This window comes from Podarcis muralis, chromosome 16, assembly GCF_964188315.1.
Source record: "Podarcis muralis chromosome 16, rPodMur119.hap1.1, whole genome shotgun sequence".
Classification (NCBI taxonomy): domain Eukaryota; kingdom Metazoa; phylum Chordata; class Lepidosauria; order Squamata; family Lacertidae; genus Podarcis; species Podarcis muralis.
This window is the reverse complement of record NC_135670.1, coordinates 245,073-269,052: the sequence shown is the minus strand read 5'-3', so window position 1 is coordinate 269,052 and position 23,980 is coordinate 245,073. Positions and strand designations below refer to the sequence as shown.

Here is a 23,980-nt window from a genome sequence, read left to right as displayed (position 1 = left end):
GTGCCCATTTTGCATACAAAGAGGACTGGCAGGACACACTGGCAGCCTCCCTTAGAGAAATGGTGGCCAACCCGGGGCCCAGGTGGGCAAGTGGGCAAGTTCTGGCTGGGCTACTGCAGTCCTCTCCCCCTGGGGCTGCCTTTGAAGACTGTCTGGGTGCTCCAGAGGGCGGAAATGCAGGCGCCTGGCTTCCCAATTGCTTTATTCTCCACCTGGTTCCTTTCTTCTCTGCACCGTTCAGGAACCCTAAATGATCAAGTGTTAGATAAATGCCATCAATAGGGGAAGCCCCTTTTCCCTTGATAGACCTTTGGGAACTGGCTGCTTTTCAAGGAAGGGGCTTTTCAATAACGCTGCACTGTTTTTATTATTATGTTTATCATTTCTCTTTTAGTAGATGTGCTTTTTAATTCGACGGCAGCTTAATTATTTGTTAGTAATTATCTTTTCTAAGTTTTTAGTTTTTGTGTTTTATCTGTCTTGTCTGAATTTCTGCGTAAGCCGCCTTGTGTCGCAGTCCTGGGAAAAAGCAGGCCAATAATAATAATGATGATGATGATGATGATGATAATATTGTTCACCATGGCCTGACCATTGCATTTCCTTTGTTTTAAAAAATCTCTCGCAGCCTGGCCCCGGTACAGGATCATTGGAGCCTCTGATTCTGGACAATACAACCTGGAGATCACGGATGCCGAGCTCTCGGACGATGCCCTCTACGAGTGCCAGGCCACAGAAGCCGCGCTTCGCTCCCGGCGCGCCAAGCTGACAGTCCTCAGTAAGTGCTGTTCTGACATTTCTCCTTGTCCGCCTCTCCCCCCCCCCCCCCGCCATCCATTTGGGGAAGAACTGAAGACTAGAACTCGGGACGCCTCTTAGAGAAGTTCTGAACTGTGCTGCACGCGGATCTCTAGCTGTTCCTGCAACAACCTGGATTCTGTCCTGATTCCTCCAACATCCCACTTCACTGGAACCTCCGTTGGGGTCTAGTATGATGAGAGAGGGAGGGGGGAACCTCTGTCCACTTTCACACCAGACAATCTTGGACCCCTCTGTCATGGCCCCTATTATTCTCTCTCTCTCTCTCTCTCTCTCTCTCTCTCTCTCTCTCTCTCTCTCTCTCTTTCTCTCTCTATATATAGAATTTAACGCTATTATTATTTGTTCACAATTACATTATAGCAAATAATAACAAGCTGAATTCCCCGCTTCTCCCCCCCCCACATGACTTCCCTCAACTTCCCCTTCTATTTTTTTACATATAAACTTGTCCTGCTTACAATACTATATTTCAATATTATATCCTTAAATCAAATGCTGTTATATTCTTATCATTTTGACCTCATTTTTATAGCTTCTATGTTTATATTGTTAATTGTAAGCGTTTACTCGAACCCTGCTAGTGAGTCCCTTTCTTTACATTGATTCTGTAGATACAGCATAAACGGATCCCAATCTTCTTTAAAATCTCATTGTCTTTGTCTCTGAGTCTTTCCGTTGGCTTCGCCATTTCAGTATATTCCGTCCGTTTCTCTTGCCATTGTTCTTTGGTTGGTATTTCATCACTTTTCCATCTTTGGGCTAGTAAAATCCAAGCCGCTGAACAGTTTTTCTTCTCCTTTGGCATATCTTGACCTGAAATGCCCAGTAAAAAAGCTTCTGGTCTTTTAACAAAAGTTATCTTAAACATTCTTTTCAATTCATTGTAAATCATTTCCCAATATTTTTTAATTCTTTTTTTTTTTACAATTCCACTACATATGAAAGAACGTTCCTTCTTTTTCTTGTGCCCCTCTTCTTCTCAAAGCTGCTCCAGGCTCGGCCCTCTTCTGGAAACCTCATTTCTCCTGGTGCTACAGATAACAATGCAGGGGGTGGACTAGATGACCGCTGGGGTCCCTTCCAACCCTATGATTCTGTGATTCCCCGAGGAAGCCTCCCAAGGGACACCTGTCCCTCCTTCTGGGAGCTCATGAAGACAAAGTGGGGCCTCCTGGTTTTTTGGGGGAGCAGATTAGGGTCAGACTGACCCCAGCTATAGGGGCAACCTCTCTCACTTGTGGGGCAGGGGCAGAAATAACCTCCTAGCAAAGATTTCCCCCCTCCATTTTTGCTTTTCCTTTCTAATGCAGTTGCTGGTGGGGGAGAGGAGGGAGCAGGCAGGCGGAAGCAGCACAGATCTCCCCCCCCCCCCCCGAAGTTTTCCACAGGGTCTAACATTCCTCTGCAGCTTTTATGAAGCAAGTGGGGGAGAACACAAATTTACAGCCCCCCACGGCAAGTGTAACTCATGCTGGCCATGAATATATATTAAGGCATTAAGAGCGGAGGGGGAATGTGGGGGGGGGGCAGAGGCGCGATCAATGGGACGAAACGGCCTGATCCTGCGGGGGGGGAGGGGGGAGTCGTAGTTGGAGGAGCTTTGGGGATCCAGGACCAAGAGGAAGGGAGCGTTGTCAAAGACGGAGAGGGGCTTTGGTGGCCATTTTCAAATATCTAGGGGGCTGCCCCATAGATACTGCGGCAATCTCGTTTCCAAAGAGCAAGATCGAAACCGACTGATTCACATTTCGAGGGCGGAGATCCTGACCGAACACTCAGAAGGGGGAAGGAGACGGGCGTTTGCCAGCCCCCAATCCAAATCGGGGAGCTCCGGTTGTTGGGGGACGGGGGGGCAGACTCTCCCTCTCCCTCCCCACCCCATTTGCACCCCTGGCGTCCTTCCCTGCCCAAACCCCACTTGTGGCCATGAGAATGGGTCTCTGGGTCTCTCTGGCGGCCTGCCCCAGCTGCTGACCCCAAACAGCCGGCTGTCAGCCGCATGGAGGAGACGCGCCAGTAGGAATACCAATGGCCGAGGCAGGACCCCCTCCCCACCCCAGTGGCCTGGCCTGAGCCAGTCAAGGGAAGGTCGGCGAGAACAGAAATCGTGGAGATGGAAGGGAACCCAAAGGTCATCTAGCCAAACCCCCGGCAGTGCTAAATAATCCCTGGCCTCTGCTTCAAAACCTCAAGCAAAGGAGAGTCGGCCGCCTTCCCAGGGTGTCTGTCCTCCTGCCCAACGGCCCTTGGCTCAGCATCTCCTTACTGGTCATTCCACTGGTTCAGGTCCTGCTCCTTTTGTCCGGAGCAGCAGGAAACAAACTCGCTCCATCTTCCCTGTGACAGCCCTTCGGGTATTTGAAGACGGCTCTCGTATCTCCTCTCCTTCTCCTCTTTTCCAGGCTCAGCACCCCCAGCTCCCTCGGCCATTCCTCACAGGGCTGGGCTTCCAGCCCCTTGGTCATCTCAGTCCCCCTCCTCTGCCCATCTTTCAGCTTGTCCATCTCCTTCTCAAATTGTGCTGCCCAGAACTAGACACAGTGCAGTGGTACCTCGGTTTACGACCAGTCCAGTTTACGAATTTTTCGGTTTGTGAACTCCGCAAAGCCAGAAATAGTGTCCCAGTTTGCGAACTTCACCTCAGTCTACGACCGGAATCCGAACAGTGGAAGGGAAGCCTCCTTAGGAAAAGTGCGCCTCAGTTTACGACCGGTTTCAGTTTATGACCAGACTTCCGGAACGGATTAAGGTCATAAACTGAGGTACCACTGTCTTCCAGATGGAGTCTGGCTGAGGCATCATAGAGTGGTATTATTACTTCCCTTGATCTGGACCCTAGACTTCTCTTCCTGCAACCTAGAATAGCATTCGCCTTTTTTGCTGCTGCATCACACGCTTGGCTCCCGTTGAGCTTCTGTTCTGCTCAGACCCCTCGATCCTTTTCACCTGTACATTTTGCATGCAATTGCTTTGTGAATTAGTTGCAAGCCAAGAGGGGGAGGGAAGCTTCCCCAAATCTCTTTCCCAATCAAACAACCCTCTGCCTCCCTCTCCGCCTGACCCCCCTCATTGCTTCATAATTAACAAGCGCCAACGAGACGCCCCATTTTCTCCCCTCCTTCATCTTCGTTTCTTCCTCTGAACAAGGCCTTTTTTTAGCAGGTTGTTGCTCCTATTATTATTTTAAATTAAAAGGGTGATGATAAATCAATAATGGACCCCTGTCTATATCTAAGGAGAATGAATCCATCAAAAAAAGAAAAGGGGGGCAGAGCCTGTCTCTTTATCTTCCTGAGTGACAATCAGGCTGTCAACTCGGTCTTGATTTTTCTTTCCCAAAAAAGAGGGGGAAACCGTGAGGGACCCTCTGTCTCCCTGTCACTGAAGCAGCATCAATATTTCAGAATTATGCAGCCTGGGTTCTTTCATTATTTGGGGGGAGGTGGAATCCTGCGAAGTGGTGGCGTGTTTTGAAGAGCTGCTGCTCTCCACCCAGCTAGCTTGCGAGGAGCAATTTTGAAACAAGACCACTCAGGAGAGAACAAGGAGAGAGAGCCCAGCCTTCTGAAATCTCCGCAGGTAGCAGGCAGAGTTCCTCTCTGCCTTGCGGAAAGAGCCTCATCACAAAGAGGGAGATATATATATATATTTCATCAGAGAGGAGCGGAGCGGAGGCAGCTGCTTCTTAAATCCCCCCTGTGGAACTGAACAGAAGAAGAGTAGAATCACAGAATCAAAGAATCGCAGAATTATAGCGTTGGAAGGGATCCCAGGGGGTCATCTAGTCCAACCCCCACATCTTTCACCCCATAGAAAGCAGAGGGGGTTAAGCAGGGCTTCTTCCGGAGGCTGGGGAAGCTCACCTGAGGCAGCAACAGGGAACACCTATGACTCCCAACTCCTGACGCCCCTGACCATCGGCCAGGCTGGCTTCTGGGAGTTGTAGTTCAGCCACACCTGGAGGACCTCGAATGGCTTCCTGGCCTGGGGAGCCAAGTGTATCCTAGGGTGGGGGGGGCAGCATGTAGGCGTTCAAAGGGATGGCTGACCCTCTTTGCCTCTCCCTCCGCAGTTCCTCCCGAGGACCCCGTGATCGACGGAGCCCCTGAGATCCTGCTGCGGGCTGGGACCCCGCACAACCTCACGTGCCGGGCGCGCAACGCCAAGCCGGCCGCCACCATCGTCTGGTTCCGCGATGGGGTGCAGCAGACGGAAGCGGCCACGGCCACGGTAGGGGCAGGGGGGGCCTGCTTCGGATCCGCCTGGCAGGGGAGGCAGGGTGACAAAGGAGGCGTCTCCTTAGTTGCAGCCCAGCAACTTTTGCATGTATGCCAGACCCCCGGGAATGAGGCTATATTGCAGGCAGAGACCATTCTGCATGCATTCAGTTGCTGCATAGCTGTGGATTTGCGGGTCGTTTTGGACCCAGAAGAGGCGGGTCTTTGAAGTTATATTATGAAGCCTCCTGTATTTGCTGGATCCGGGAATGGATAAAATTTTAAAAAGCTGTGGGAAATCCTTGCAGGAGTTCCAGGAGGCCTAAACTCCCAGGACAGATGTCGCAGGTTTTCTGGCTATGTGGAGAGTTTTGTGATGTCATTTACAGTGGTGCCTCGCAAGACGAAATTAATTCGTTCCGCAAGTTTTTTCTTCTTGCGAGTTTTTCGTCTTGCGAAGCACGGTTTCCCATAGGAATGCATTGAAAATCAATTAATGCGTTCCTATGGAAACCGCCTTCAGACCAGGTCCGGGGACAGTCTGTCCCCCGACCTCTTCTGAAGGCTGGGGGGGGGGGGGACAAGGGCTTTTCTTCCCACCACCAGCCTTCAGAAGGCTGTTCTGAAGGCTGGCGGTGGGAAGAAAAGCCCTTCTCTCCACCTCCCGCCCCGCAAGCTCCGGGGACAGGAGGGCTTTGCGGCCGACCGCCAGCATTTTAAAAGCCCCCGGGACAGCGGAGACTTCTCCGCTGTCCCAGGGCGATTTTAAAATGCTGGCGGTCGGCAGCAAAGCCCTCCTGTCCCCGGAGCTTGCGCAGCGCGCTTCCCTGCTATCCCGGACCACTTTTAAAATGCTGGCGGTGGGGAGCAAAGCCTTTCGGCCCCCGCCGGCCTTCCTGGACCTCTTCTGAAGGCCGGAGGGGGGCAAAAGGCTTTGCTCCCCACCGCCAGCATTTAAAAGAGGTCCCCGGAGATTTCCCTATGGGCTTTCTTCTTGCGAAGCAAGTCCATAGGGAAATTCGTCTTGCGGAACGACTCAAAAACGGAAAACTCTTTCGTCTTGCAAGTTTTTCGTTTTGCGAGGCGTTCGTCTTGCGAGGCACCACTGTAGTCTTGCCTCAGTTTGCACATAAGAAGAACCTGCTGGATCAGGCGCATACCCATCTAGCCCAGCATCATCATCTCACACTGGCCAAGCAGATGTTCCCCATGGGATTTGAGTGCAAGAGCCCTGTCCTCTCCTGCGGTTCCAGCATTGTTGCCTCTGACAGTGGAGGGCAGAGCAAAGCCAGGGTGGCTAGGAGCCCCCTCCTCCTCCATGAATTTGTCCAATCCTCTTTTAAAGCCCTCCAGGTTGGTGGCCATCACTGCCTCCTCCTGTGGCAGGGAGTTCCACAGCTTAACGCTGAGCTGCATAGACTTTCTTGTGCCTGCCCTAAATCTCCCAACGGCCAATTTCATTGGATGCCCATGAGTTCCAGCATTACGGCAGAGGGAGAAAAACGTTTCTCCGCCCGCTTTCTCCAGGCCAGGCAGAGTTTTGCAAACTTGTCTCTTCTTCCTCGCCTTTTCACTTAATTGAAAAGTGCCACACGCTGTATTTGAGGAGGGAGTTCTGGCTGCCTTCTCAACCCCGCTGTCTCCGCTATCCAAACCTGGAGCGGAAGATGGGACTCTGCGCCTTCTGGTTCACCAAAGGGAACCCGGCCCCCCACCCACGTCAGGAGGGGGCCTGATTCTGGCTTGGCGCTGTGCTCTTGGAACGGAGAACAGAAGGAAAGGACCCAGGAGTTCCAGCTCCTTCCAATGAGCTTCAGAAGCGAGCTTTTCTCGCCCCCACCCCATTTTTCTTTCTTTTGTGAGTGGAGGAAAAAGAGGAATTAATGGGAGATAAGTAGCTATCTCTGGCTGCCAGCCACGTGGCTGTGCTCTGCCTCCATCTTTAATCTTGTTTTTAAGTTGTATTTTAATCAATTGTTTTTATATCTGGTGTTAGCCGCCCTGAGCCCGGTCTTGGCTGGGGAGGGCAGGGTATAAATAAAATTTATTTTCATTATTATTATTATTATTATTATTATTATTATTATTATTATTCTGAGCAACAGCCCTGGGCTTCCCATTGGGGCACCTGATTTGCCACCCTGAGCCAGGATTCTGGGCCTTGCCTGTTTCTCCCCAAGCGGCAACATGGGGGTGCATCACCCCCGGCCCCTGGCCAGGTCCACCAGTCTCTTCCATGTTCTTAGATGCTGCCATTGTGCTCAGCTCTTGTGGCATCCGGCTGAGCCCTGCAAAAAAAGGATTCTGAACTAGATGGGCGCCCCTTGGCCAGATCCAGCAGCCAGGCTCTTCTTCTGTTTCTATGGAACCTCCAGCTCCAGAGGCACTCTATCGAGAGTCTGAGCAGCATGCAGCCATTGTGAGAACAGGAGGCTGAGCTAGATAGGCCTGATCCTGCAGGGCTTTTCTTGCATCCTTACGAGTGGAAGGAGGCTGGCTGCATTTTGCACGGACCGCCGCTCCCAAATTAAGTCTGGAGCCGAACCAAGTTCCTGTTCCGTTCTGCCTGTGCCCATTAAAGGCCCAACGAGGTTGTCGGAATTAATGTTATCGCCCCATAAATGTCTGGGGGGATTAATGAGCGGGAACGGCTTGGCTCAGGAGCGAGCGCAGGGAGGGGGCCGTAGCGAGGAAGTTCCAGTGGTGGTGACTGGGGGGGGGGGGATGGAGATGGGATTCATAATTGAGAAGGGAGAGGAAAACTCCACAGAGCAGAGAGAGGATTGTCCTGCGGGGAAAAGAGGGACGGAAGAGAACGCCACAATTGGATATGAGGAAGGGCTGGAGCTCAGTGGCAGAACACCTGCTTGGCATGCAGAAGGCCCCAGAATCAACCCCCACCGGCAGCATCTCCAGGTTGGACTGGACAAAGACACACACACCCCCAAGCTGCTGCCAGTCAGTGTGGGCAATACTGAGCTGGAGGGACAGAAGAATCTGACTCTGTCTAAGGCAACTTCCTTTGTTCTCATTTAGATCAGCCCTGGATTCAGAATCACAAGGACTGGAATCTAAAGTTTGCTTTCGGAGGACTGGAATCATTATTGTTCCTGTTTTTATTATGCATTTGTTTTTATCTTGTGAACTGCCCTGAGGTCTTCAGATGAAGGGCAGCATGCAAACGTAATAGATAATAGTAATAATATTGTGTTATCTTAAAATTGTAGAGTTGGAAAGGGAGCCCAAGAGTAATCTAGACTAACCCCTGCGATGCAGGAATCGCAGCTAAGGAATTCCTGCCAAAGAGCTCTCGCCCTCAGAAAGTTCCTCCTGATGTTCAGTCAGAATCTCCTTCCCCGTTGATCCGGATCCTGCCCTCCAAAGCAGGAGAAAACCAGCTGCCTTCTTCTCCACCTTCCCCACACGGCCGTCTCCTTCTCTCGCCCCTCCAGGAAGTCTTGCCGGACGGGAAGCGAGAATCCACGCTCAGCCAGCTGCTCATCAACCCCACCGACCAGGACATCGGGCGCGTCTACGTCTGCCGCTGCGCCAACGACGCCATCCCAGCGGGCAAGGAGACCTCCATCAAGCTCAACGTTCACCGTGAGTGGAGGGCGGCCTCGTTCTCAGTGCCCCCAGATATCCCAAGGGGGTACCTGAGGATGCCCAGGGGCGTTGGCACCATCTTGGAGGGCTCATTGGAGAAAAGCAAAGTCCGTGGCCCCCCTGGAAGCAGACCCAAGGTTAAATGAATAGGCCCCGTTTGCCCATCAATGCCAGCATGTCTCCTTGGAGCAGAAAGCCGTTGGACGCAACTCAAACGTTGGTTGTGCTGGTGGCAGAGGCTGGCAAAGGGGGCAGATGGATAGTTATGGTAGTTATCTGTATGTTGTGGGTGTTTTGTATCATGTCATATAATATGTGTGTTTAAAATCAATTAATGTTTTTTAATTATTGCTCTCCACACACCCCACTCAATGTTTTTAGCTGTTTCGATCTTATCTCCGAGCCGCCTTGCGTCCCTGCCAAAAAAAAAAAAAAGGCAGGATATAAATCAATATTATAATACAGTCAAACCTTGGATCCCGAATGCCTCCGCTTTGGAATGTTTTGGCTCCCGAACGCTGAAAACCAGGAAGTAAATGCTCCAGTTTACAAACGTTTTTTGGAAGCTGAACGTCCGACACGGCTTTATGTTTGACAACCAAGATTTGACTGTAGTAATAATAATAACAATAAATTATTATCCATAATAATACGCTGTAGACCCATGGGACTTATTTTGTTTTCCCATCCTGGGGAGAGGTCATGGTCACCCAGGTAGAGGAATCTCAGGAACAGATTGAAGGCGTGCTCTTCCCGACTGACTTTGACTTCTGGCAATTGGCCAGGGAGGGGTGTTGCAGGCAAGGGGTGTTGCTCCCCCATCCCCAAATGCCCTTCCTTCCTTCTGCCCGGCAGACCCCCCCACGGTGACGCTGTCCATTCAGCCCCAGACGGTGCAGGAAGGAGAGCGAGTCACCTTCACCTGCGTGGCCACCGCCAACCCAGAGATCAAAGGCTACAGGTGAGTCGGGGGAGACCGCAGGATCAGGCCAAAGGGGGCCCCTCCTGTAGCTTCTGGCAGCTGTTCTTCAGAAGCCTTGCTGTCCCCAACTCTGCAGGGCAGAGCACTGCCACTGTGGCTCCTAGCCATCAGTTTCCCTCTCCTCCTCCATGAACTGGCCCAGGCCTCTTTTTAAAGCCAGCCAGGTTAAAGGTAAAGGTACCCCTGCCCGTACGGGCCAGTCTTGACAGACTCTGGGGTTGTGCGCCCCTCTCACTTAAGAGGCCGGGGGCCAGCGCTGTCCGGAGACACTTCCGGGTCACGTGGCCAGCGTGACGAAGCTGCTCTGGCAAGCCAGAGCCGCACACGGAAACGCCGTTTACCTTCCCGCTGGTAAGCGGTCCCTATTTATCTACTTGCACCCGGGGGTGCTTTCGAACTGCTAGGTTGGCAGGCGCTGGGACCGAACGACGGGAGCGCACCCCGCTGCAGGGATTCGAACCGCCGACCTTTCGATCGGCAAGCCCTAGGCGCTGAGGCTTTTACCCACAGCGCCACCCGTGTCCCCAGCCAGATTGGTGTTCATCATTTAACTATGCCCTGTGTGAAGAAAGACTTGTCCCTCCCGAATCTTCCAACACTCAGCTTAATTGGATGCCCAGTGTCCATTTTATCCACTGCCCTTGTGGCAGGGAGTTCCACAGTCTAACCCTGGGAGACAGGTCCTTGGATGAGGGTGGGTTTCAGAAGCCTCCCTGCTTCTTCTGATGCCGCTTTCTCTGCACCCGCCCCCAGGTGGGCCAAAGGCGGCATCATCATTGAAGACGCCAAGGAGAGCAGATACGAGACACAGGTGGACTACACCTTTTTCACGGAGCCCGTCTCGTGCGAAGTGCACAACGACGTGGGGAGCACCAACGTCAGCACCCTGGTGGACGTGCATTGTGAGTGGGGCTGAGGGCGAGGGGGGGCGAGGAGGTGACCTGGAAGGGCTCACCTGGAGATCCTGGCCAGAGGCAAAATGGGAAGAAGGCCCAGGTGCAAATGTCTCCTTGGTACGGACTCACTGGCAAGCGAGAGGCAGGATCAGAGTTTGGGGCGCATCTCCAGCCAGGGAGGGGGTGGCCTGGGAAGGGTCCCTAGTGCAGGAGAGAGAGGTCTGCCCATCCTGAGCCCTGTGACCAGGCAGGTCACTGTTTGACTTCCTGGAGGAGCAGCATTTGGTCATATCCTGGCCAGATCCATTTACCAGCCAGTCCTTCTGTGTTCCGCTGCCCGCGATGTCTGCCTTAAGACACACACATTTTAGATGTAAGTATGGCTATCACAGGTTCAGTCGAGAGAGAGAGGAGCCCTGCCACAGGATCAGGCCCAAAGGGGTCCTGGCGTCCTGTTCTCGCAGGGGCCAGCCAGGTGCCCAGAAGCAGAGCAGGCGTGCACAAGCCCCCCGCAGTTGCCTCGCCTGGTATTCAGAGGTAGACTGCCCCTGGCCATGGAGGTTCTGCTATCACAAGAGACTTCTTTATGGAGACAGAGCCCAAGGCCCACCTGGTCCAGCCTTCTGAGAGAGACGGGGGCAGATCTCCTGACGCTCTCGTTCTCTCCCCAGTTGCCCCTCGCATCGTGGTGGAGCCCAAGCCCACGACCACCAACATCAGCCTGGACGTGACGCTCACCTGCGTGTGGGCAGGGAATCCGCCCCTCACCCTCACCTGGACCAAGAAGGAATCCAACATGGTCGGTACCCTTCTCTTCCCTCTCCTCCTGACCCCAACCCACTCTCTTTGGGGCGATCCGGCCCCTGGCTGCCCCTACCTTGGTGTTGGGGGGGGGTCCTGGCCTTGGCAGGGCAGCAAATTAGGCCGGCCATTGCCATTCCCAGATCGCTCAGAGGAAAACAGGCTTGTGCCTCCCGGACCAGAATGTTTATTTGCCGGGTTATAAATGAGGGAACTGCCTGCGTTTCCTCTGCTGTTTCTATCGATCCGTTTGCAAGTGTGTGTGTGTGTGTGTGTGTGTGTGTGTGTGTGTGTGCTTTTGCAGTGAGCGAATTTGCTTTTGCAGTGTTTCTGCGGTGGTGATTTGTTGGGTATTTTAAACAAATCCCTTCTACCTACTCCTTTTCTTTTCTTTTTTTCTAAAAAAGGTGTATTACATACACACTTTTGTGGAGTTGTTCTCCAATAGAAATATTCTGGAAATCCGTTAAGGCTAAAATCTCTGATATATTAGGATATCGTATACCGTTGGGACCGAAAACATTTCTGCTTATTTTTCTAGCAGATGTTATTCCAAAAAATGGTCAAGAAATAGTGTTTCACCTTATAACTACTGCTAGGATTATAAGAACATTGTTTAGGGGAAGCATATCTCCTACAAGATCTCAGTGGACTGAGAACATTTGGCCCATGGTAACTATGATTAAGCTTATTACAAAAGAACACGTATAAACCAGCCAGGCAGACTGATGGGGGGAAATGTATTTTTGGTAATGCTTTGGAACAACAAGTTAAATGATAATAATATTCAACCTTCTGCTGCTTTCAACCTGCTGAACAGTACTTCTTTATGATCTTTTCTCTTGGGTTTCTTATGTTTATTAATGAAATGGTTTTTCTGAAATAAAATAAAATGCTGTTGACGTAACCAGCATCTCACAGGCCCTCACTACAACTCCTATCATCCCTGGCCCTTGGCTAAGCTGGCTGGGGATGGGGGATGTTGGGGTTCAACATGATCTGGCAACCCAAAGTCGAAACACTCTGAGTTCAGGCTGTCTTGTCTTCCCCAACCTGGTGCCCTCTGTTTGGGGGTGCAACTGCCAACCACCCTGGCACCGATGGGCATTAGAGTCCAGAGCGCCAAGCGGGGGGGGGGGGGAGCCTTAATCCAGGCAAGGGGGCCAACAATATAGACCAGTAAATAGATAGAATGGAGAGGGTGAGATCCAGCCAATGAGTCCTGTCTGGGAGCACTGCTGCTTGTATTGTGGAACATCTCTCCTCCTCCTGTGCCCCCAAAATCGTTGCAATTCTACGTGTGGAAGTTGCCCCCTGGTCGTTTGACCCTTTTTAATCGTCTTTCTCTCCTAGAAAAGATTGCACAAGGTACCCTGTTTAAAGTTTAGAAATCACGCATGACTTTTGCTTGGTATACAGAAGCATATTTACATGGATTTATACATGAGACTGACTAATATTTGCAGACTGATTCTGAGGCACAGAGCAGCATAAAAACAACACCTGCTGCTCTCACAGTTAAAGCTCCCTCTCTCGACAGTCGATAGCGGACCTCACTGAAAACACTGCTGCCCGGGGTTGTGGCATCGAGGGATCCTGGGCTACAGCCGTAACCCTTTGCCTGGTATTTGGGATGCACCATCTGCACAGGGGGAGCGCCTAAATCGGGGGTCGGCAAAGTTTTTGTGGCTTGGGCCAGTTCACGGTCCCGCAGACACCGCAGTGGGCTGGAGTGCGCGCACACATGCACAAATGCTATTTCTGGTGCGGAGGAGGCATGCGCAGCTTCCCATTGGATGCAGGAGCTTCCTGCAGCCAATGGGAAGCCAGCCAGCGTTGCGGAAGGTGGTCCCCGTTCTGCTCCATGTGGGTTTACAGCAGCGCATGGGAGCTGACCCAGCGGGCGGTGGGGGTCCATGGGTTGGTTAAATGACCCCCATGGGCCGCTTGTGGCCCCTGGGCCTTAGGTTGCCGCCCCCTACCCTAAATCAACATGATGGGTGAGGAGGAGGAAGGCTGTTCCACCTGCCAAGCTAGAATCCTTTCGCGGACTAAATGTTTCGCCTCAGCGCAACACCCAATTCCATCCATAGTTCAATATATATGCAAGTACAGATAACCTTAATCATCCATAGCAGGCCATTGCCATTATTGTTTTAAAGCTGTTTTAGCATCCCTGTGTAGGTTATAGGGATCAAATGGACACACCAGCGGCTGTGGAGTCTCCAGATGTTGTTGGGATCCAGTCCCCTCAGCCCCGGCCTTCAGGGCTATCTGTTCGGGATGGTGGGGGTTGAAGTCTGGCCACATCTGAAGGGCATCAAATGTCCCCCTCTCCACCCCTGGGATGTGGCATTGTTGAGGTCCGTGGAGCTTCACACAAGCGAGAGAGAGAGAGAGAGGAAGACCAAGACAAAAACAGAAGAAATTTGTGGGGAAGGGACGACCAAGACATCCAGACAACGTTATGCTAGCTTGGGTTGCGGGGAAGGGCTAGAGGTCTGCTGGAAAAGGGGAGAGGGAGACAGTCACCTCCTTGCAGCTCCAGGCTTCATGCGGGCGCAGGATCCCTCCTTCCTTTCTCAATCCCACTTGCATCCTCAGGTGCTGAGCAACAGCAACCAGCTGTACCTCAAGTCCGTCACGCAGGCGGACGCCGGGCTGTACGTCTGCAAGGCCATCGTGCCGCGGATCGGGGTCGGCGAGAGAGAAGTTGCCCTCATCGTCAATGGTGAGTGAGGCCGTGAAGCGCAGGGGCAGCCGCTTCACCTGTTGGACTACAAGCCTGGTGTCTGCTGAGATGGAGGGTGGGGTCCCTTCCAACTTTGCAGTTCTGTGGTCCTATCTGCTGGCGGTCCTGAGGGTCACCCCTGCTCTGCCATAGCGCTTGTTCATTTCACAGGGGCTGGCACAAGAGGGGAGCATTGGATTGTGCCCTGCACTGCCCTACACACATTTCAGGCTCAGAAGTTGCTGATACAGCCTGCCCTGACTGTTCCCCCTGAAAATACGACAGAGAGAGAGAGAGAGAGAGAGAGAGAGAGAGAGAGAGAGAGAGACCCAGGTTAACGCCAAAAAGTACTAAAGAGACAGTGTATAAGACTCTGGGTTCCCTGCAGGGTCTGTTAGCAGTGGGAGCCGATCTAAGGATTTGGAATCGTAATCTCTTCCTAACATCACCGAGTAAAATTTCCTAATCCTTCTCATTAGCGGAGCCTGTTGTCTGAGCTGATTGGGGTCTCCTGCTTTCCCTGGAAAGACGGGTCAGAGCAGAGGGGCGTTGGGGAAACTGAGGCTGGAGGAAGGAGCGCTCTGTGGGGAAGCTGCTTCCTTATGCAGTGCATTATCTATGGAACTCCCTGCCACAGGAGGCAGGCACGGCCACCAGCTTAGATGGCTTCAAAAGAGGATTAGGCAAATCCATGGAGGAGGAGAGGGCTATCGGGGACGGCAGCCACGATGTCTTGGCTTGGCCTCCACAGTCGGAGGCTTCTGAACGCTCATTCCTGGAAACCACAGAAGGGGAGGAGGCTCTTGTGTTCGAATCCTGCCTTTGGGTTTCCCACTGAGGCATCTGGTTGGCCACAAGATGGGGGACCAGGAGGACCTGAACCCCAGAGCAGCAACTCTTCCCACTTGTGATTCTCAGCAGGTGCTGTTACCCAGAGGCCTCCCAGCAGTGGAGGGAGCACACAGCCGCTCTGGCCAGTCGCCCTCCATAGCCCTCTCCTCCTCCATGAATTTATCTTATCCTCCTTTGGAGCCATCCAGGTTGGTGGCCATGGCTGCCTCCTGTGGCAGGGAGTTCCACAGTTTAACTCTGTGCTGCGTGAGGAAATCCTTCCTTTTGTCTGACATTCCCCTTGCCAGATGCCCATGGGTCCTATGAACCCCCGCTGTGTCTCCCCTTCCTGGCCTTCTCTCTAGACGAAAAAGTTCAAGTGCTCTTCCGCAACACACACTTTGGGGACTAACTTCTCCCATCAGCCTCTGCCAGCTTGGCCCTTCATGGGAGCTGGGGGCCACAACAGCTGGGGGTGCACCAGCTCAAAAGGGGGGGGGCAGAGGAAGTGTTGCTTTCATTCAGCTGCTTGCTGACTTTCTCTCCCCCAACTAAAGGCCAAACCTTTTCTGCCCTCAAATGCCTTCTTCCTCCCATTTTTCTCTAGGTCCCCCCATCATCTCCAGCGAGTTGGTCCAATACGCCGTGCGTGGGGACCAGGGCAAAGTGGAATGCTTCATCGGAAGCACCCCTCTCCCTGACCGGATGGTGAGTCCCTCCAGATCAGTGCAATAGGCAAAATCGAGAGCTCAGTGGGCAGAGCTGGAGGCTCTGAATCGCGGGGTCGTGGGTTTGAGCCCCCCGTTGGGCAAAAGATCCCTGCATGGGGTTGGGCTGGATGACCCCTGGGGGCCCCTACCAACCCTGCCATCCTATGATTCTCTAAGGCTTGGAGCTGGAAGGAGAAGTTTTTGGAGGCGGGCACCCTGGAGCGCTACACTGTGGAGAGGAGCAACACCGGGAACGGCGTCCTCTCCACTTTGACCATCAACAATGTGATGGAGAGCGACTTCCAGACCCACTACAACTGCACGGCCTGGAACGGCTTCGGGTCTCGGACGGCCATCATTCAGCTGGAGGAGAAAGGTCAGGGGGCAGAATTGGCAGTAAACTAAAAACACGTATGCGCAATTCTGCATGTCTGGATACAGGCTGGCCTAAGCAGAAACGCTCTCAGAAGTTGCCCAAATGAGCGCTGTTGAAGGCAGCTGCCTGCGGTCAAGAGGCAGGGAGTTCCACAGGGTGGGTGGTGGCACACGGAAAGAGGGAGTCCTTGCCCGTGCAGGACAGGGATTACGTGACCCCCGTAATGTGCCATTGAAAGGCAGGTAAATCACAACCGCAGCAACACACAGACAGGCTGGCTCTGTCTGGGCAGCATGTCCTCTTCAAGCGAGAGACAGAAATGAGGAAGAAGAATCTTTCTTTGCATCAGCCCCTGGCCATTGCAATAAAATAAAATGTACTGAAGATAGAGGTAAAAACATAACTATACAAAATACATTCTGGAGGTTTATATCAAGAATCGAATGAAGATCTTATTCTAATTGCCCCCGCTAAATTTTTTTAGAAGTGAAGCACCCAAGTTCTAGGGTTGCCATATTTCACAGAGTAAAAACCAGGAGACCCCAAAATGGTCAAGGTGTTGTTGTTTTTACAAAGACGCCAAAAAGCCTGTGGTTTTTCGATTGACTTGTCTAACATCCAGGCCAAAGCGTCCCCTTTGGGGAATTTCCCCCGGATGTCAATTCCGCCTTTGAAATCCCAGTCATGTCTGGGAAATTCGGGACGTGTGGCAGCCCTCAAGTTTTCTGCCCTTGACAGAACCACCTTTAAAATGGGGTTGGACAAATTCATGCAGGAGACGGATGTCCGGGGCTCCTGGCCACAAGGGCCCCACTCTGGCCCCACAGTCTTCTGAATGCCAGTGGCTGGACACTACAGAGCTCCGGCTCTTGAGCTTGAATTCCCGCAGGCATCTAGTTGGCCCCCGGGAGAACAGGGAGGCTGGACGAGACGGACCCCCTCTGGCCTGATCCTGCAGGCTCTTCTTATGTTAAATTAAAATGAAGGAGGAGTTGGGGTGTGTGGGGCAGATCTTTCAGCCCCTGTGCTTGAAGACGGGGGAGAAAGAGAGAGACCTTTCCCCACCCTCCTACCTCTCTCCCTTTGCAGAAGTTCTGCCCGTGGGAATCATCGCTGGCGCCACCATCGGAGCTGGCATCCTGGTCATCTTCTGCTTCGTGGCCCTGGCCTGCTTCCTGTACAGACGGCGCAAAGGAAGTGAGTGGGGGGCACTGGCGGGTGGAGAGACGGCGGCAGGGAACCAGGAGTGCCGGGGCAAATTCACCGGGGAGGGAGTTCCACAGGTGTCCGGGAGCAGCCACCACCAAGAAGGCCCTGCCTCTCCCGTGTCCCCACCAAGCAGGCCTGGGAGGGTGGCCGGACCGAGAGAAGGGCCCCCCTGAAGACCTCAGAGCCTGGGCAGGTTTATATGGGAGGATACTGTCTGAACGCAGGCTGGGCCTAAGCTGTAAAGGGCTTTATAGATCACAACCAGCAGCTGCAATTCCTGCATTGCAGGGGCTTGCAGTTCTACAATTCTATGATCTGGGGGTGGGCACAAATATTGTCAGGAGCTCAGCCTACACTCGAGTAGGACCCTGGCAGAGACACATGCCCAGCTGACATGTTCTCTCCCTCCTGGTCGATCGTTCGGGAGCTTCAAAAGCTTTCTTCAGCCCGAATATCACAGCAACCGATGCCAACCGACACCGGCACACTCAGGGATCCGCAGAGTTTGTGCATTTCACGTGACAGACCTCAGCAACTCAGCATTTTGGCTAATCTACTTTATTTACATATAAACACCCACGGAGCACTGCAACATGGCTCCCTCTCTCTCTAGCATCAGACAGCAAAGAGAGAAAGAACAAAGGACAATAGTCCCATTTCACGGAACACAGTAACACAAACATCCTGTCTCTGTCACTTATGCCATATACCGTTATGTGAAAGACAACAATCCCATGACTGCAATCACGGAGCAGGAATTCTAACAGATATTCCCCACTTTTACCCTGAAAAGAATTGCGACAGGCCTTAAAATTACGGCAGCTATAATTATTTATGTCTGCCACTACTGTGGCCTGTGTTTTGCTAGCCCAAAAATGGAAAACGAGCGAGGTCCCAACCAAAGTAGAGTGGCAACTGAAACTGATGGAATATGCGCAGCTTGCAGATTTAACATCTAGATTAAGAGAACAAGAAGAACATACATTTAAAGAGGACTGGGAAATGTTTGCTGATTATTTGGGTGAAAATTGTGTACATTTAAAAACACTGGTAACATTAAGATAAATTCAACAGCGTAAACCACGGAAAGAGAAGAAGGGAAGTCATTGATTTAAGGTTGTCTAAATGAATATCTTGAAATGTAAATTAGAAAAATTTAATAAAACTATATATATATTAAAAAACTACAGCAGCTAATTGCGCTCTCCCCCCTGCAGGCCGGAAGGATGTGACGTTGCGCAAGCTGGACATCAAGGTGGAGACGGTCAACCGGGAGCCTCTGACGCTGCACACGGACCGTGAGGGGGACACGGCCAGCGTCTCCACGGCAACACGCATCATGAAAGCCATCTACTCAGTGAGCTGCCCGTTCCTGTCTGTGGGCTGTTGCCTCGAGGGCTCGTAGGAGGGGGTGGGGTGTGAGCTCCAGGGGGCTGGAGAAAAGGCTGGTTTGTGGCTAGGAGGGACTGAGAGAGTCCTCCGTCCACCTGCCCACCGAGGTCCCTGACGTTCTCTTTCCATTACCCCAGCCGTTCAAAGATGACGTGGATCTCAAGCAAGACCTGCGCTGTGACACCATCGATACTCGGGAAGAATATGAGCTGAAGGTAAGATGAGCCGGGAGACAGAGAATCGAGAAGCAGTTGCATAGGAACAGACTGTAAGAAGAACCAAAGTGAGCCCATCTAGTCCAGCCTCCTGCCCACACAGTCACCAACCAGATGCCCCCAATGGGTTCAATCCCTGCATGGGACAGCTGCCTGTTCCTGCCCTGCAGGGGGTTGGACTAGATGATCCTTGGGGTCCCTTCCAGCTCTGCAGTTCTATGATCTTCTGAAGCCATCCAGGTCGGTGACCATCCCTGCACAAGAGAGGTTAAAAGAGGGAACGGAATTGAGATTTGAGGTCATATTATGAGGCTTCCTGCCTCTGCTGGCTTTGGAAATGGATAACATTAGAAAATATGGGTGTTTCAGATTTGGAAGGTCATGATAAAAGATTGGGTTAGCATGCATATCTGTGGTATGAAAAGTTAAAAGTCCATAAAGGATTTTTACCCCACTTGGTAAGGAAATCAATCTATGGTGTATGGGATAAATATAAATATTTTATAGATAAGTACAGAATGTTAAGATATGCAGTGAAAAGGGGCTATTAGTGGATGGAGGGGAAGAAGAAAGTCTGAGAATTCGTAGGATTTTTTGTGTGAATGTAAACTAAATTGTAAAATCAATAAAATAAAATAAAGAGGAAGTGGGGAGGTGGGTGTCCGACTAGAGATTTCAGTTACGTGCCAGCCTCGACACCCTCCAACCACTGCATGGCACTGCCTCCCAGTCGGTTCCTTGGCTTGACCCTCGCTGCTCCCCTCTCTTCCTTTTCCAGGACCCGACCAACGGCTACTACAACGTCCGCGCCCACGAGGACCGCCCGTCTTCGCGCACGGTGCTCTACGGCGACTACCGCAACCCCGGCCCTTCCCGCTACGAGGCGCGGCCCTCGTCCTGCCTCTCCCACTCCAGCGGCTACGCCCAGCTCAGCACCTACAGCCGGGGACCGGCCTCGGAGTACAGCGCCGAGCCCGTCCCGGGCCCCGCTGCGGGCGCCTCCACGGCCGAGACGGCCAGCCAGCTCTCCTATGAGAACTACGGGGGCCATGGAGCCTTCCCCCCCAGCGCTGGCTATGCCACCTACCGCCTGGGCTACACCCAGCCCCCTCCGCCCGCCCTGGACCGAGCCCCCTACGACACCTATGACCCCCTGGGCAAATACACCACGGCCACCCGCTTCTCCTACACCTCCCCGGACTACGGACATCGATTCCAGCAGCGGATGCAGACTCACGTCTGAAAGCGGCCGGGACTGGGGAGGGCAGGCGGAAGGTACCTCACGACTCCCCCTGATATTCAGGGGCTCTTCCCCACCCCCCGAAACCCGGCCCCCTTCGCCCTCCCCCCTGCAGGCTGGACTCGCAGACCTCCCCCCGACCTCGGACGAGGGCGATACCCGGGGGTCCGTCTTTCAAAATCCCCGAGCTTCCTTCTGCCGTTTCTCAGAAATATTTTTCTTCCTCCTCGCATGAAACACTGCTGTGATGGGGGGGGCTTTTCCAATTCATGGGGGGCTGCAAGGGTGTCGAGCGAAAAAGGGGGGCATCTTGTGAGACTGGACCCTCCTCTCTGCCTAAGGCAGCGCCTTAGTCTCGCGATGGACACCTGCAAGGAGGTAGAAGGTTGGAAATGACCAAACCAGCGGGGGGGGCAGTGTGGCTGTGCTGGTGTTTGGCTTGGCCCCAAACAAGGATCTGGGGGTACGCGGGGAGCCATGCGTTGCAGTCAGAGGGGGGTTCTCATCACAATGAGTGCAAGACAGAGAGAGGCTGATTTCTATGTCATGTGGACTAGCGACTTGATTACCAAATGGGGTCGCCACCCCTTCTTCTGTTCTGCGCTTGGTGCAACGACACCTCCTCTGTCAGAGCAGGTGCAAACACCCTTCTTTGTCACAGAGAGGCATGCGAACGGGCCTCTCTGGCAGCACACGCTTTCACATCTCCCCACACCGGTGCAACGCAGCCCCACGTCCCTTGGGGTGTGAGCTGATCGAGGTCAGGGGCTAACATTTCACCCACCCGAAAACATCAAGAGAGCCTCGTCCCGCCCGCCTTGAGGCCATGACAGAGCTCCTTGCAGAATTTCATAGACTTGCAGAATTGTAGGGTTGAAAGGGTCCCCCAAGGATCATCTAGTCCACCCCGCTGCCATGTGGGAGTCGATTTGGTACGCCAAAGGACCTTGCCTGGGGTCCTCTGTGTCTTCACCCTCACCACCAAATTCAGAGGACCTGGAGGGGAGAATGGGCTGAGCTCCATTGCGATGCTCGTCTCACCTGCTTCCAAGACTTTATCCCTCCTCGCCCCACAGTTGGGGGGGGATGGGTGCTGGAGGGGGGGGCTCTCATGGGAGAAACCGCCCAAGGGAAAAGGCCAAGGAGCTCTCCTGGGTCCCGTCCCTGTGACCTCTGGCTGTCTTGCTCAAACACCCCCTCCCACCTGGCTTCCATTCTCTCCAGACTCATTTCCTAGCCATGAGGACTAGTAGCTTAAGAGGTTTAGCTAGAAAAATCAAAACACCAGTGAAGACTCTCAGGAAGCTGAAGCCCACAGAGGGTGGGAGTCTCTCTTCCCACCTCGCCCCTACAAGGGCAGGACACACCCCTGAATCGTTCCCTGGAGGAGGGGGCTCTTTTAGGGGCTCCCCCCCCGACCACCCCCCCGCTCCTGCTCCCTGCCAGCCTCCCCTCCTGGCCAGCCACACGCTTTCCCCCTTGCACTTTGAAGGGGCCAAACAGATTCGCTGGCTGCGGGTGGTTGGAGGGTTTTTTAACTGTGGGGTGGAGGGAGAGTCGTGCTGAGAGATGGGGCAGCTCAAGTGTCCCGGCTGGAAATCGCCAGGCTGGAAGGGACCGCGAGGGTCATCTAGTCCAACCCCCTGCATTCCAGGAATCCCTGCTCAGGCCTCCCTGACGGGACCCCCCACCTCTGCTTAAACCCCTCCAAGGAAGGAGCGTCCGTCCCAGGGAACCCTTTCCCTGTGTCCAGCAGACGTCTCCCCCCTCCCATCGCCGCCTCCCTACTTTGTGCATTCCAAAAGGGGGGCTCTGCCTCCCCTCTCTTTGCCACCCAAAGGATCCACCTGCCTCCCACCCTCTGCCTCTTCCTCCCATCCCTTGACCGCCAATCTTCTGCACTTCCAACGCAGGCGGTTGGGTTTATCTTATTTCTCTCTTAATGCCGTTTATTTTTGACATTTGTGCGTCTTCCCTCCCTCTTCTCTTCCATCTTCTTCTCCTCTTCAAGGAAACCCGCTCCCCCACTTTTTAAATTTTTGTGCCTTAAAAACTCTGAGCTTGATTTGGCCACTAAGAACAGCCTTAGGCATCCTTTGGGGAGACACCCCTGCCAGCCCCGAGATGGTATGGCGTGTGGTGCTGGGGCTGATGGGAGTTGGAGTCCCACGGCGTCCGGTGGGCCCCACATTGGGGAGGCTGACCTAAAGCACTGAGCAGAGTCTCCACCAGCGGAGTCTGGGGTGGGGGAGGCAGGGGGTGGCAGATGCAAAGGTCCAGATGGGGGGCTTCTCTATCCAACAGTTTTGCAGGAAGCGAAGAGCTTTGGCTTCTTGCGTGTTCCAAACGCCCCACAATTTTATCCTCCCTTTTTGCTCTCCCCTCCCCGCTTCTTGGCACGCTCCATCTCTCAGGTGAGCAACAGGGCCAAGAGATGCACAACTGGACTCCCTGCGGACCTACAAAGTGAGATTCTCACTTACTCCCGCCTTTGCATGCTACATTTCCACCTGCAAGCTGAAAACAGGTTTCTTTGGCAACGGGTGCCCTCTGCACATGACCTTGAAGCCCCTGGGCATAAGAATGTGCCCACACAGAGCACCATCTTGTGGTTGCCTCCAGCAACTGCAACTCTGCCTGGTCAGGGAGCAGAAGGGGGCAGTGGGCGTTCTGGCACCCTTCACCTGCCAAGGTTCGATTCCTGCTCTTGGATTTGTCATTATCGCTTTTTCCTCCTCGGCGGGTCTCTCATCAGGCAACATATTTGATTTACAAGGTCCCTTAGGCTGCTTTTTCAAGTGGTATTTTCAAAGTATTTTCTCCTCTCTTTTTTGTAAGGAAAAGGAGCTGCCTGACCCGTCAGCCGTGAGCTCCCTTCCCTTCGAGGAAGCAGCTCGGTTGGTGCAATACTGCATGTGGCCACAGTGAGGTGCTCACCCACCCCTTTGAATGAAGTCTATTTGTGATGGATATTTACACACATCACGCCCTTTTTTGCTCCAGGAGAAGCTTAGATGAATTGCAAAAAATGGAGAGATCTTTGAGGGGAGAAGGGAAATGTCTCCTTCCAAAGCCTCTTCCTCTCTCACTTCCTGATCTTAGACTCCAGTCACCCTGGTCCCTCTCTCTCTCTCTCTAAATCATGGAGTCATAGACTCACATCATTGTAGAGTTGCAATGCCAGAATCACAGATGAGGACCATCAACAACCTCTGCTTAAAATCCTCCAGCGAAGGAGAGGCCACCACCTTCCAAGGTGACAAATGGCTCTTACACTCAGAAAAATTTCCCTAATTTTTAGTCAAAATCATCTTTCTCATCATTGGAATCCATTGGTTGTGGTCCTGCCCTCTGGAGTACCAAAAAACAAGCTTCCATGGGGCAGCCCTCCAGACGCTGGAAGAGGGCTCTCGTATCGCCTCTCAGTCTGATCTTCTCCAGGCTAAGCAGACCCAACTCCATCAACCGTTCCTCACAAGGCTGAGTTTCCAGAGCCTGATCCTCTCAGTCTCCCTCCTCTGCACACCTTCCAGCTTGCCCATATCCTCCTTAAACTGAGGTGCCCAGAACTGGGCATGGGACTCCAGGTGGGGTCTGACCAAGGCAGAACAGAACGGGACTATTCCTTCCCTAGATCTGGACACTAGACTTACTGTGGATGCAGCCTCAAATTGCATTCCCCTTTTTTGCTGCTGCGTCACACGGTTGACTCACATTGAGCTGGTGATCTGCTAAGACCCCCTAGATCCTTTTCACACAGGCACCGGATCTATCCACTGAGTAGGCAGAACCGCACAATGTGGGGAGCGCTATCTCCATAGCTCAGCGTCATTTGCTGCCCAAGAGCACAAGACCCCCCCCCCTCCCTTGAGACAGTCGGGAAATTCAGCAATAATCACTCCAAAGCCTTTGAGCGGGGATGCGCTCTGAGGTCAGAGCTGACAGCACTGGT

General features: G+C 53.0%; 1 protein-coding gene across 1 annotated transcript in view; it reads left to right on the top strand.

Moving 5' to 3' along the window:
- The window catches only part of KIRREL1 (kirre like nephrin family adhesion molecule 1), a 108,357-nt gene extending 84,799 nt beyond the window's left edge, over positions 1–23,558 (top strand). Inside the window, exons 3-15 of the mRNA XM_028711212.2 lie at positions 629–778; positions 4,895–5,052; positions 8,492–8,642; positions 9,501–9,606; positions 10,381–10,529; positions 11,195–11,322; positions 13,929–14,055; positions 15,494–15,594; positions 15,774–15,972; positions 17,062–17,169; positions 18,399–18,538; positions 18,711–18,788; positions 19,567–23,558. Of these exons, the coding sequence (XP_028567045.2) occupies positions 629–778; positions 4,895–5,052; positions 8,492–8,642; positions 9,501–9,606; positions 10,381–10,529; positions 11,195–11,322; positions 13,929–14,055; positions 15,494–15,594; positions 15,774–15,972; positions 17,062–17,169; positions 18,399–18,538; positions 18,711–18,788; positions 19,567–20,031 (2,060 nt within the window). The 3' untranslated portion in view covers positions 20,032–23,558. The remainder of the gene's footprint in view (positions 1–628; positions 779–4,894; positions 5,053–8,491; positions 8,643–9,500; positions 9,607–10,380; positions 10,530–11,194; positions 11,323–13,928; positions 14,056–15,493; positions 15,595–15,773; positions 15,973–17,061; positions 17,170–18,398; positions 18,539–18,710; positions 18,789–19,566) is intronic.
- The last annotated feature ends 422 nt before the right edge of the window (positions 23,559–23,980 follow it).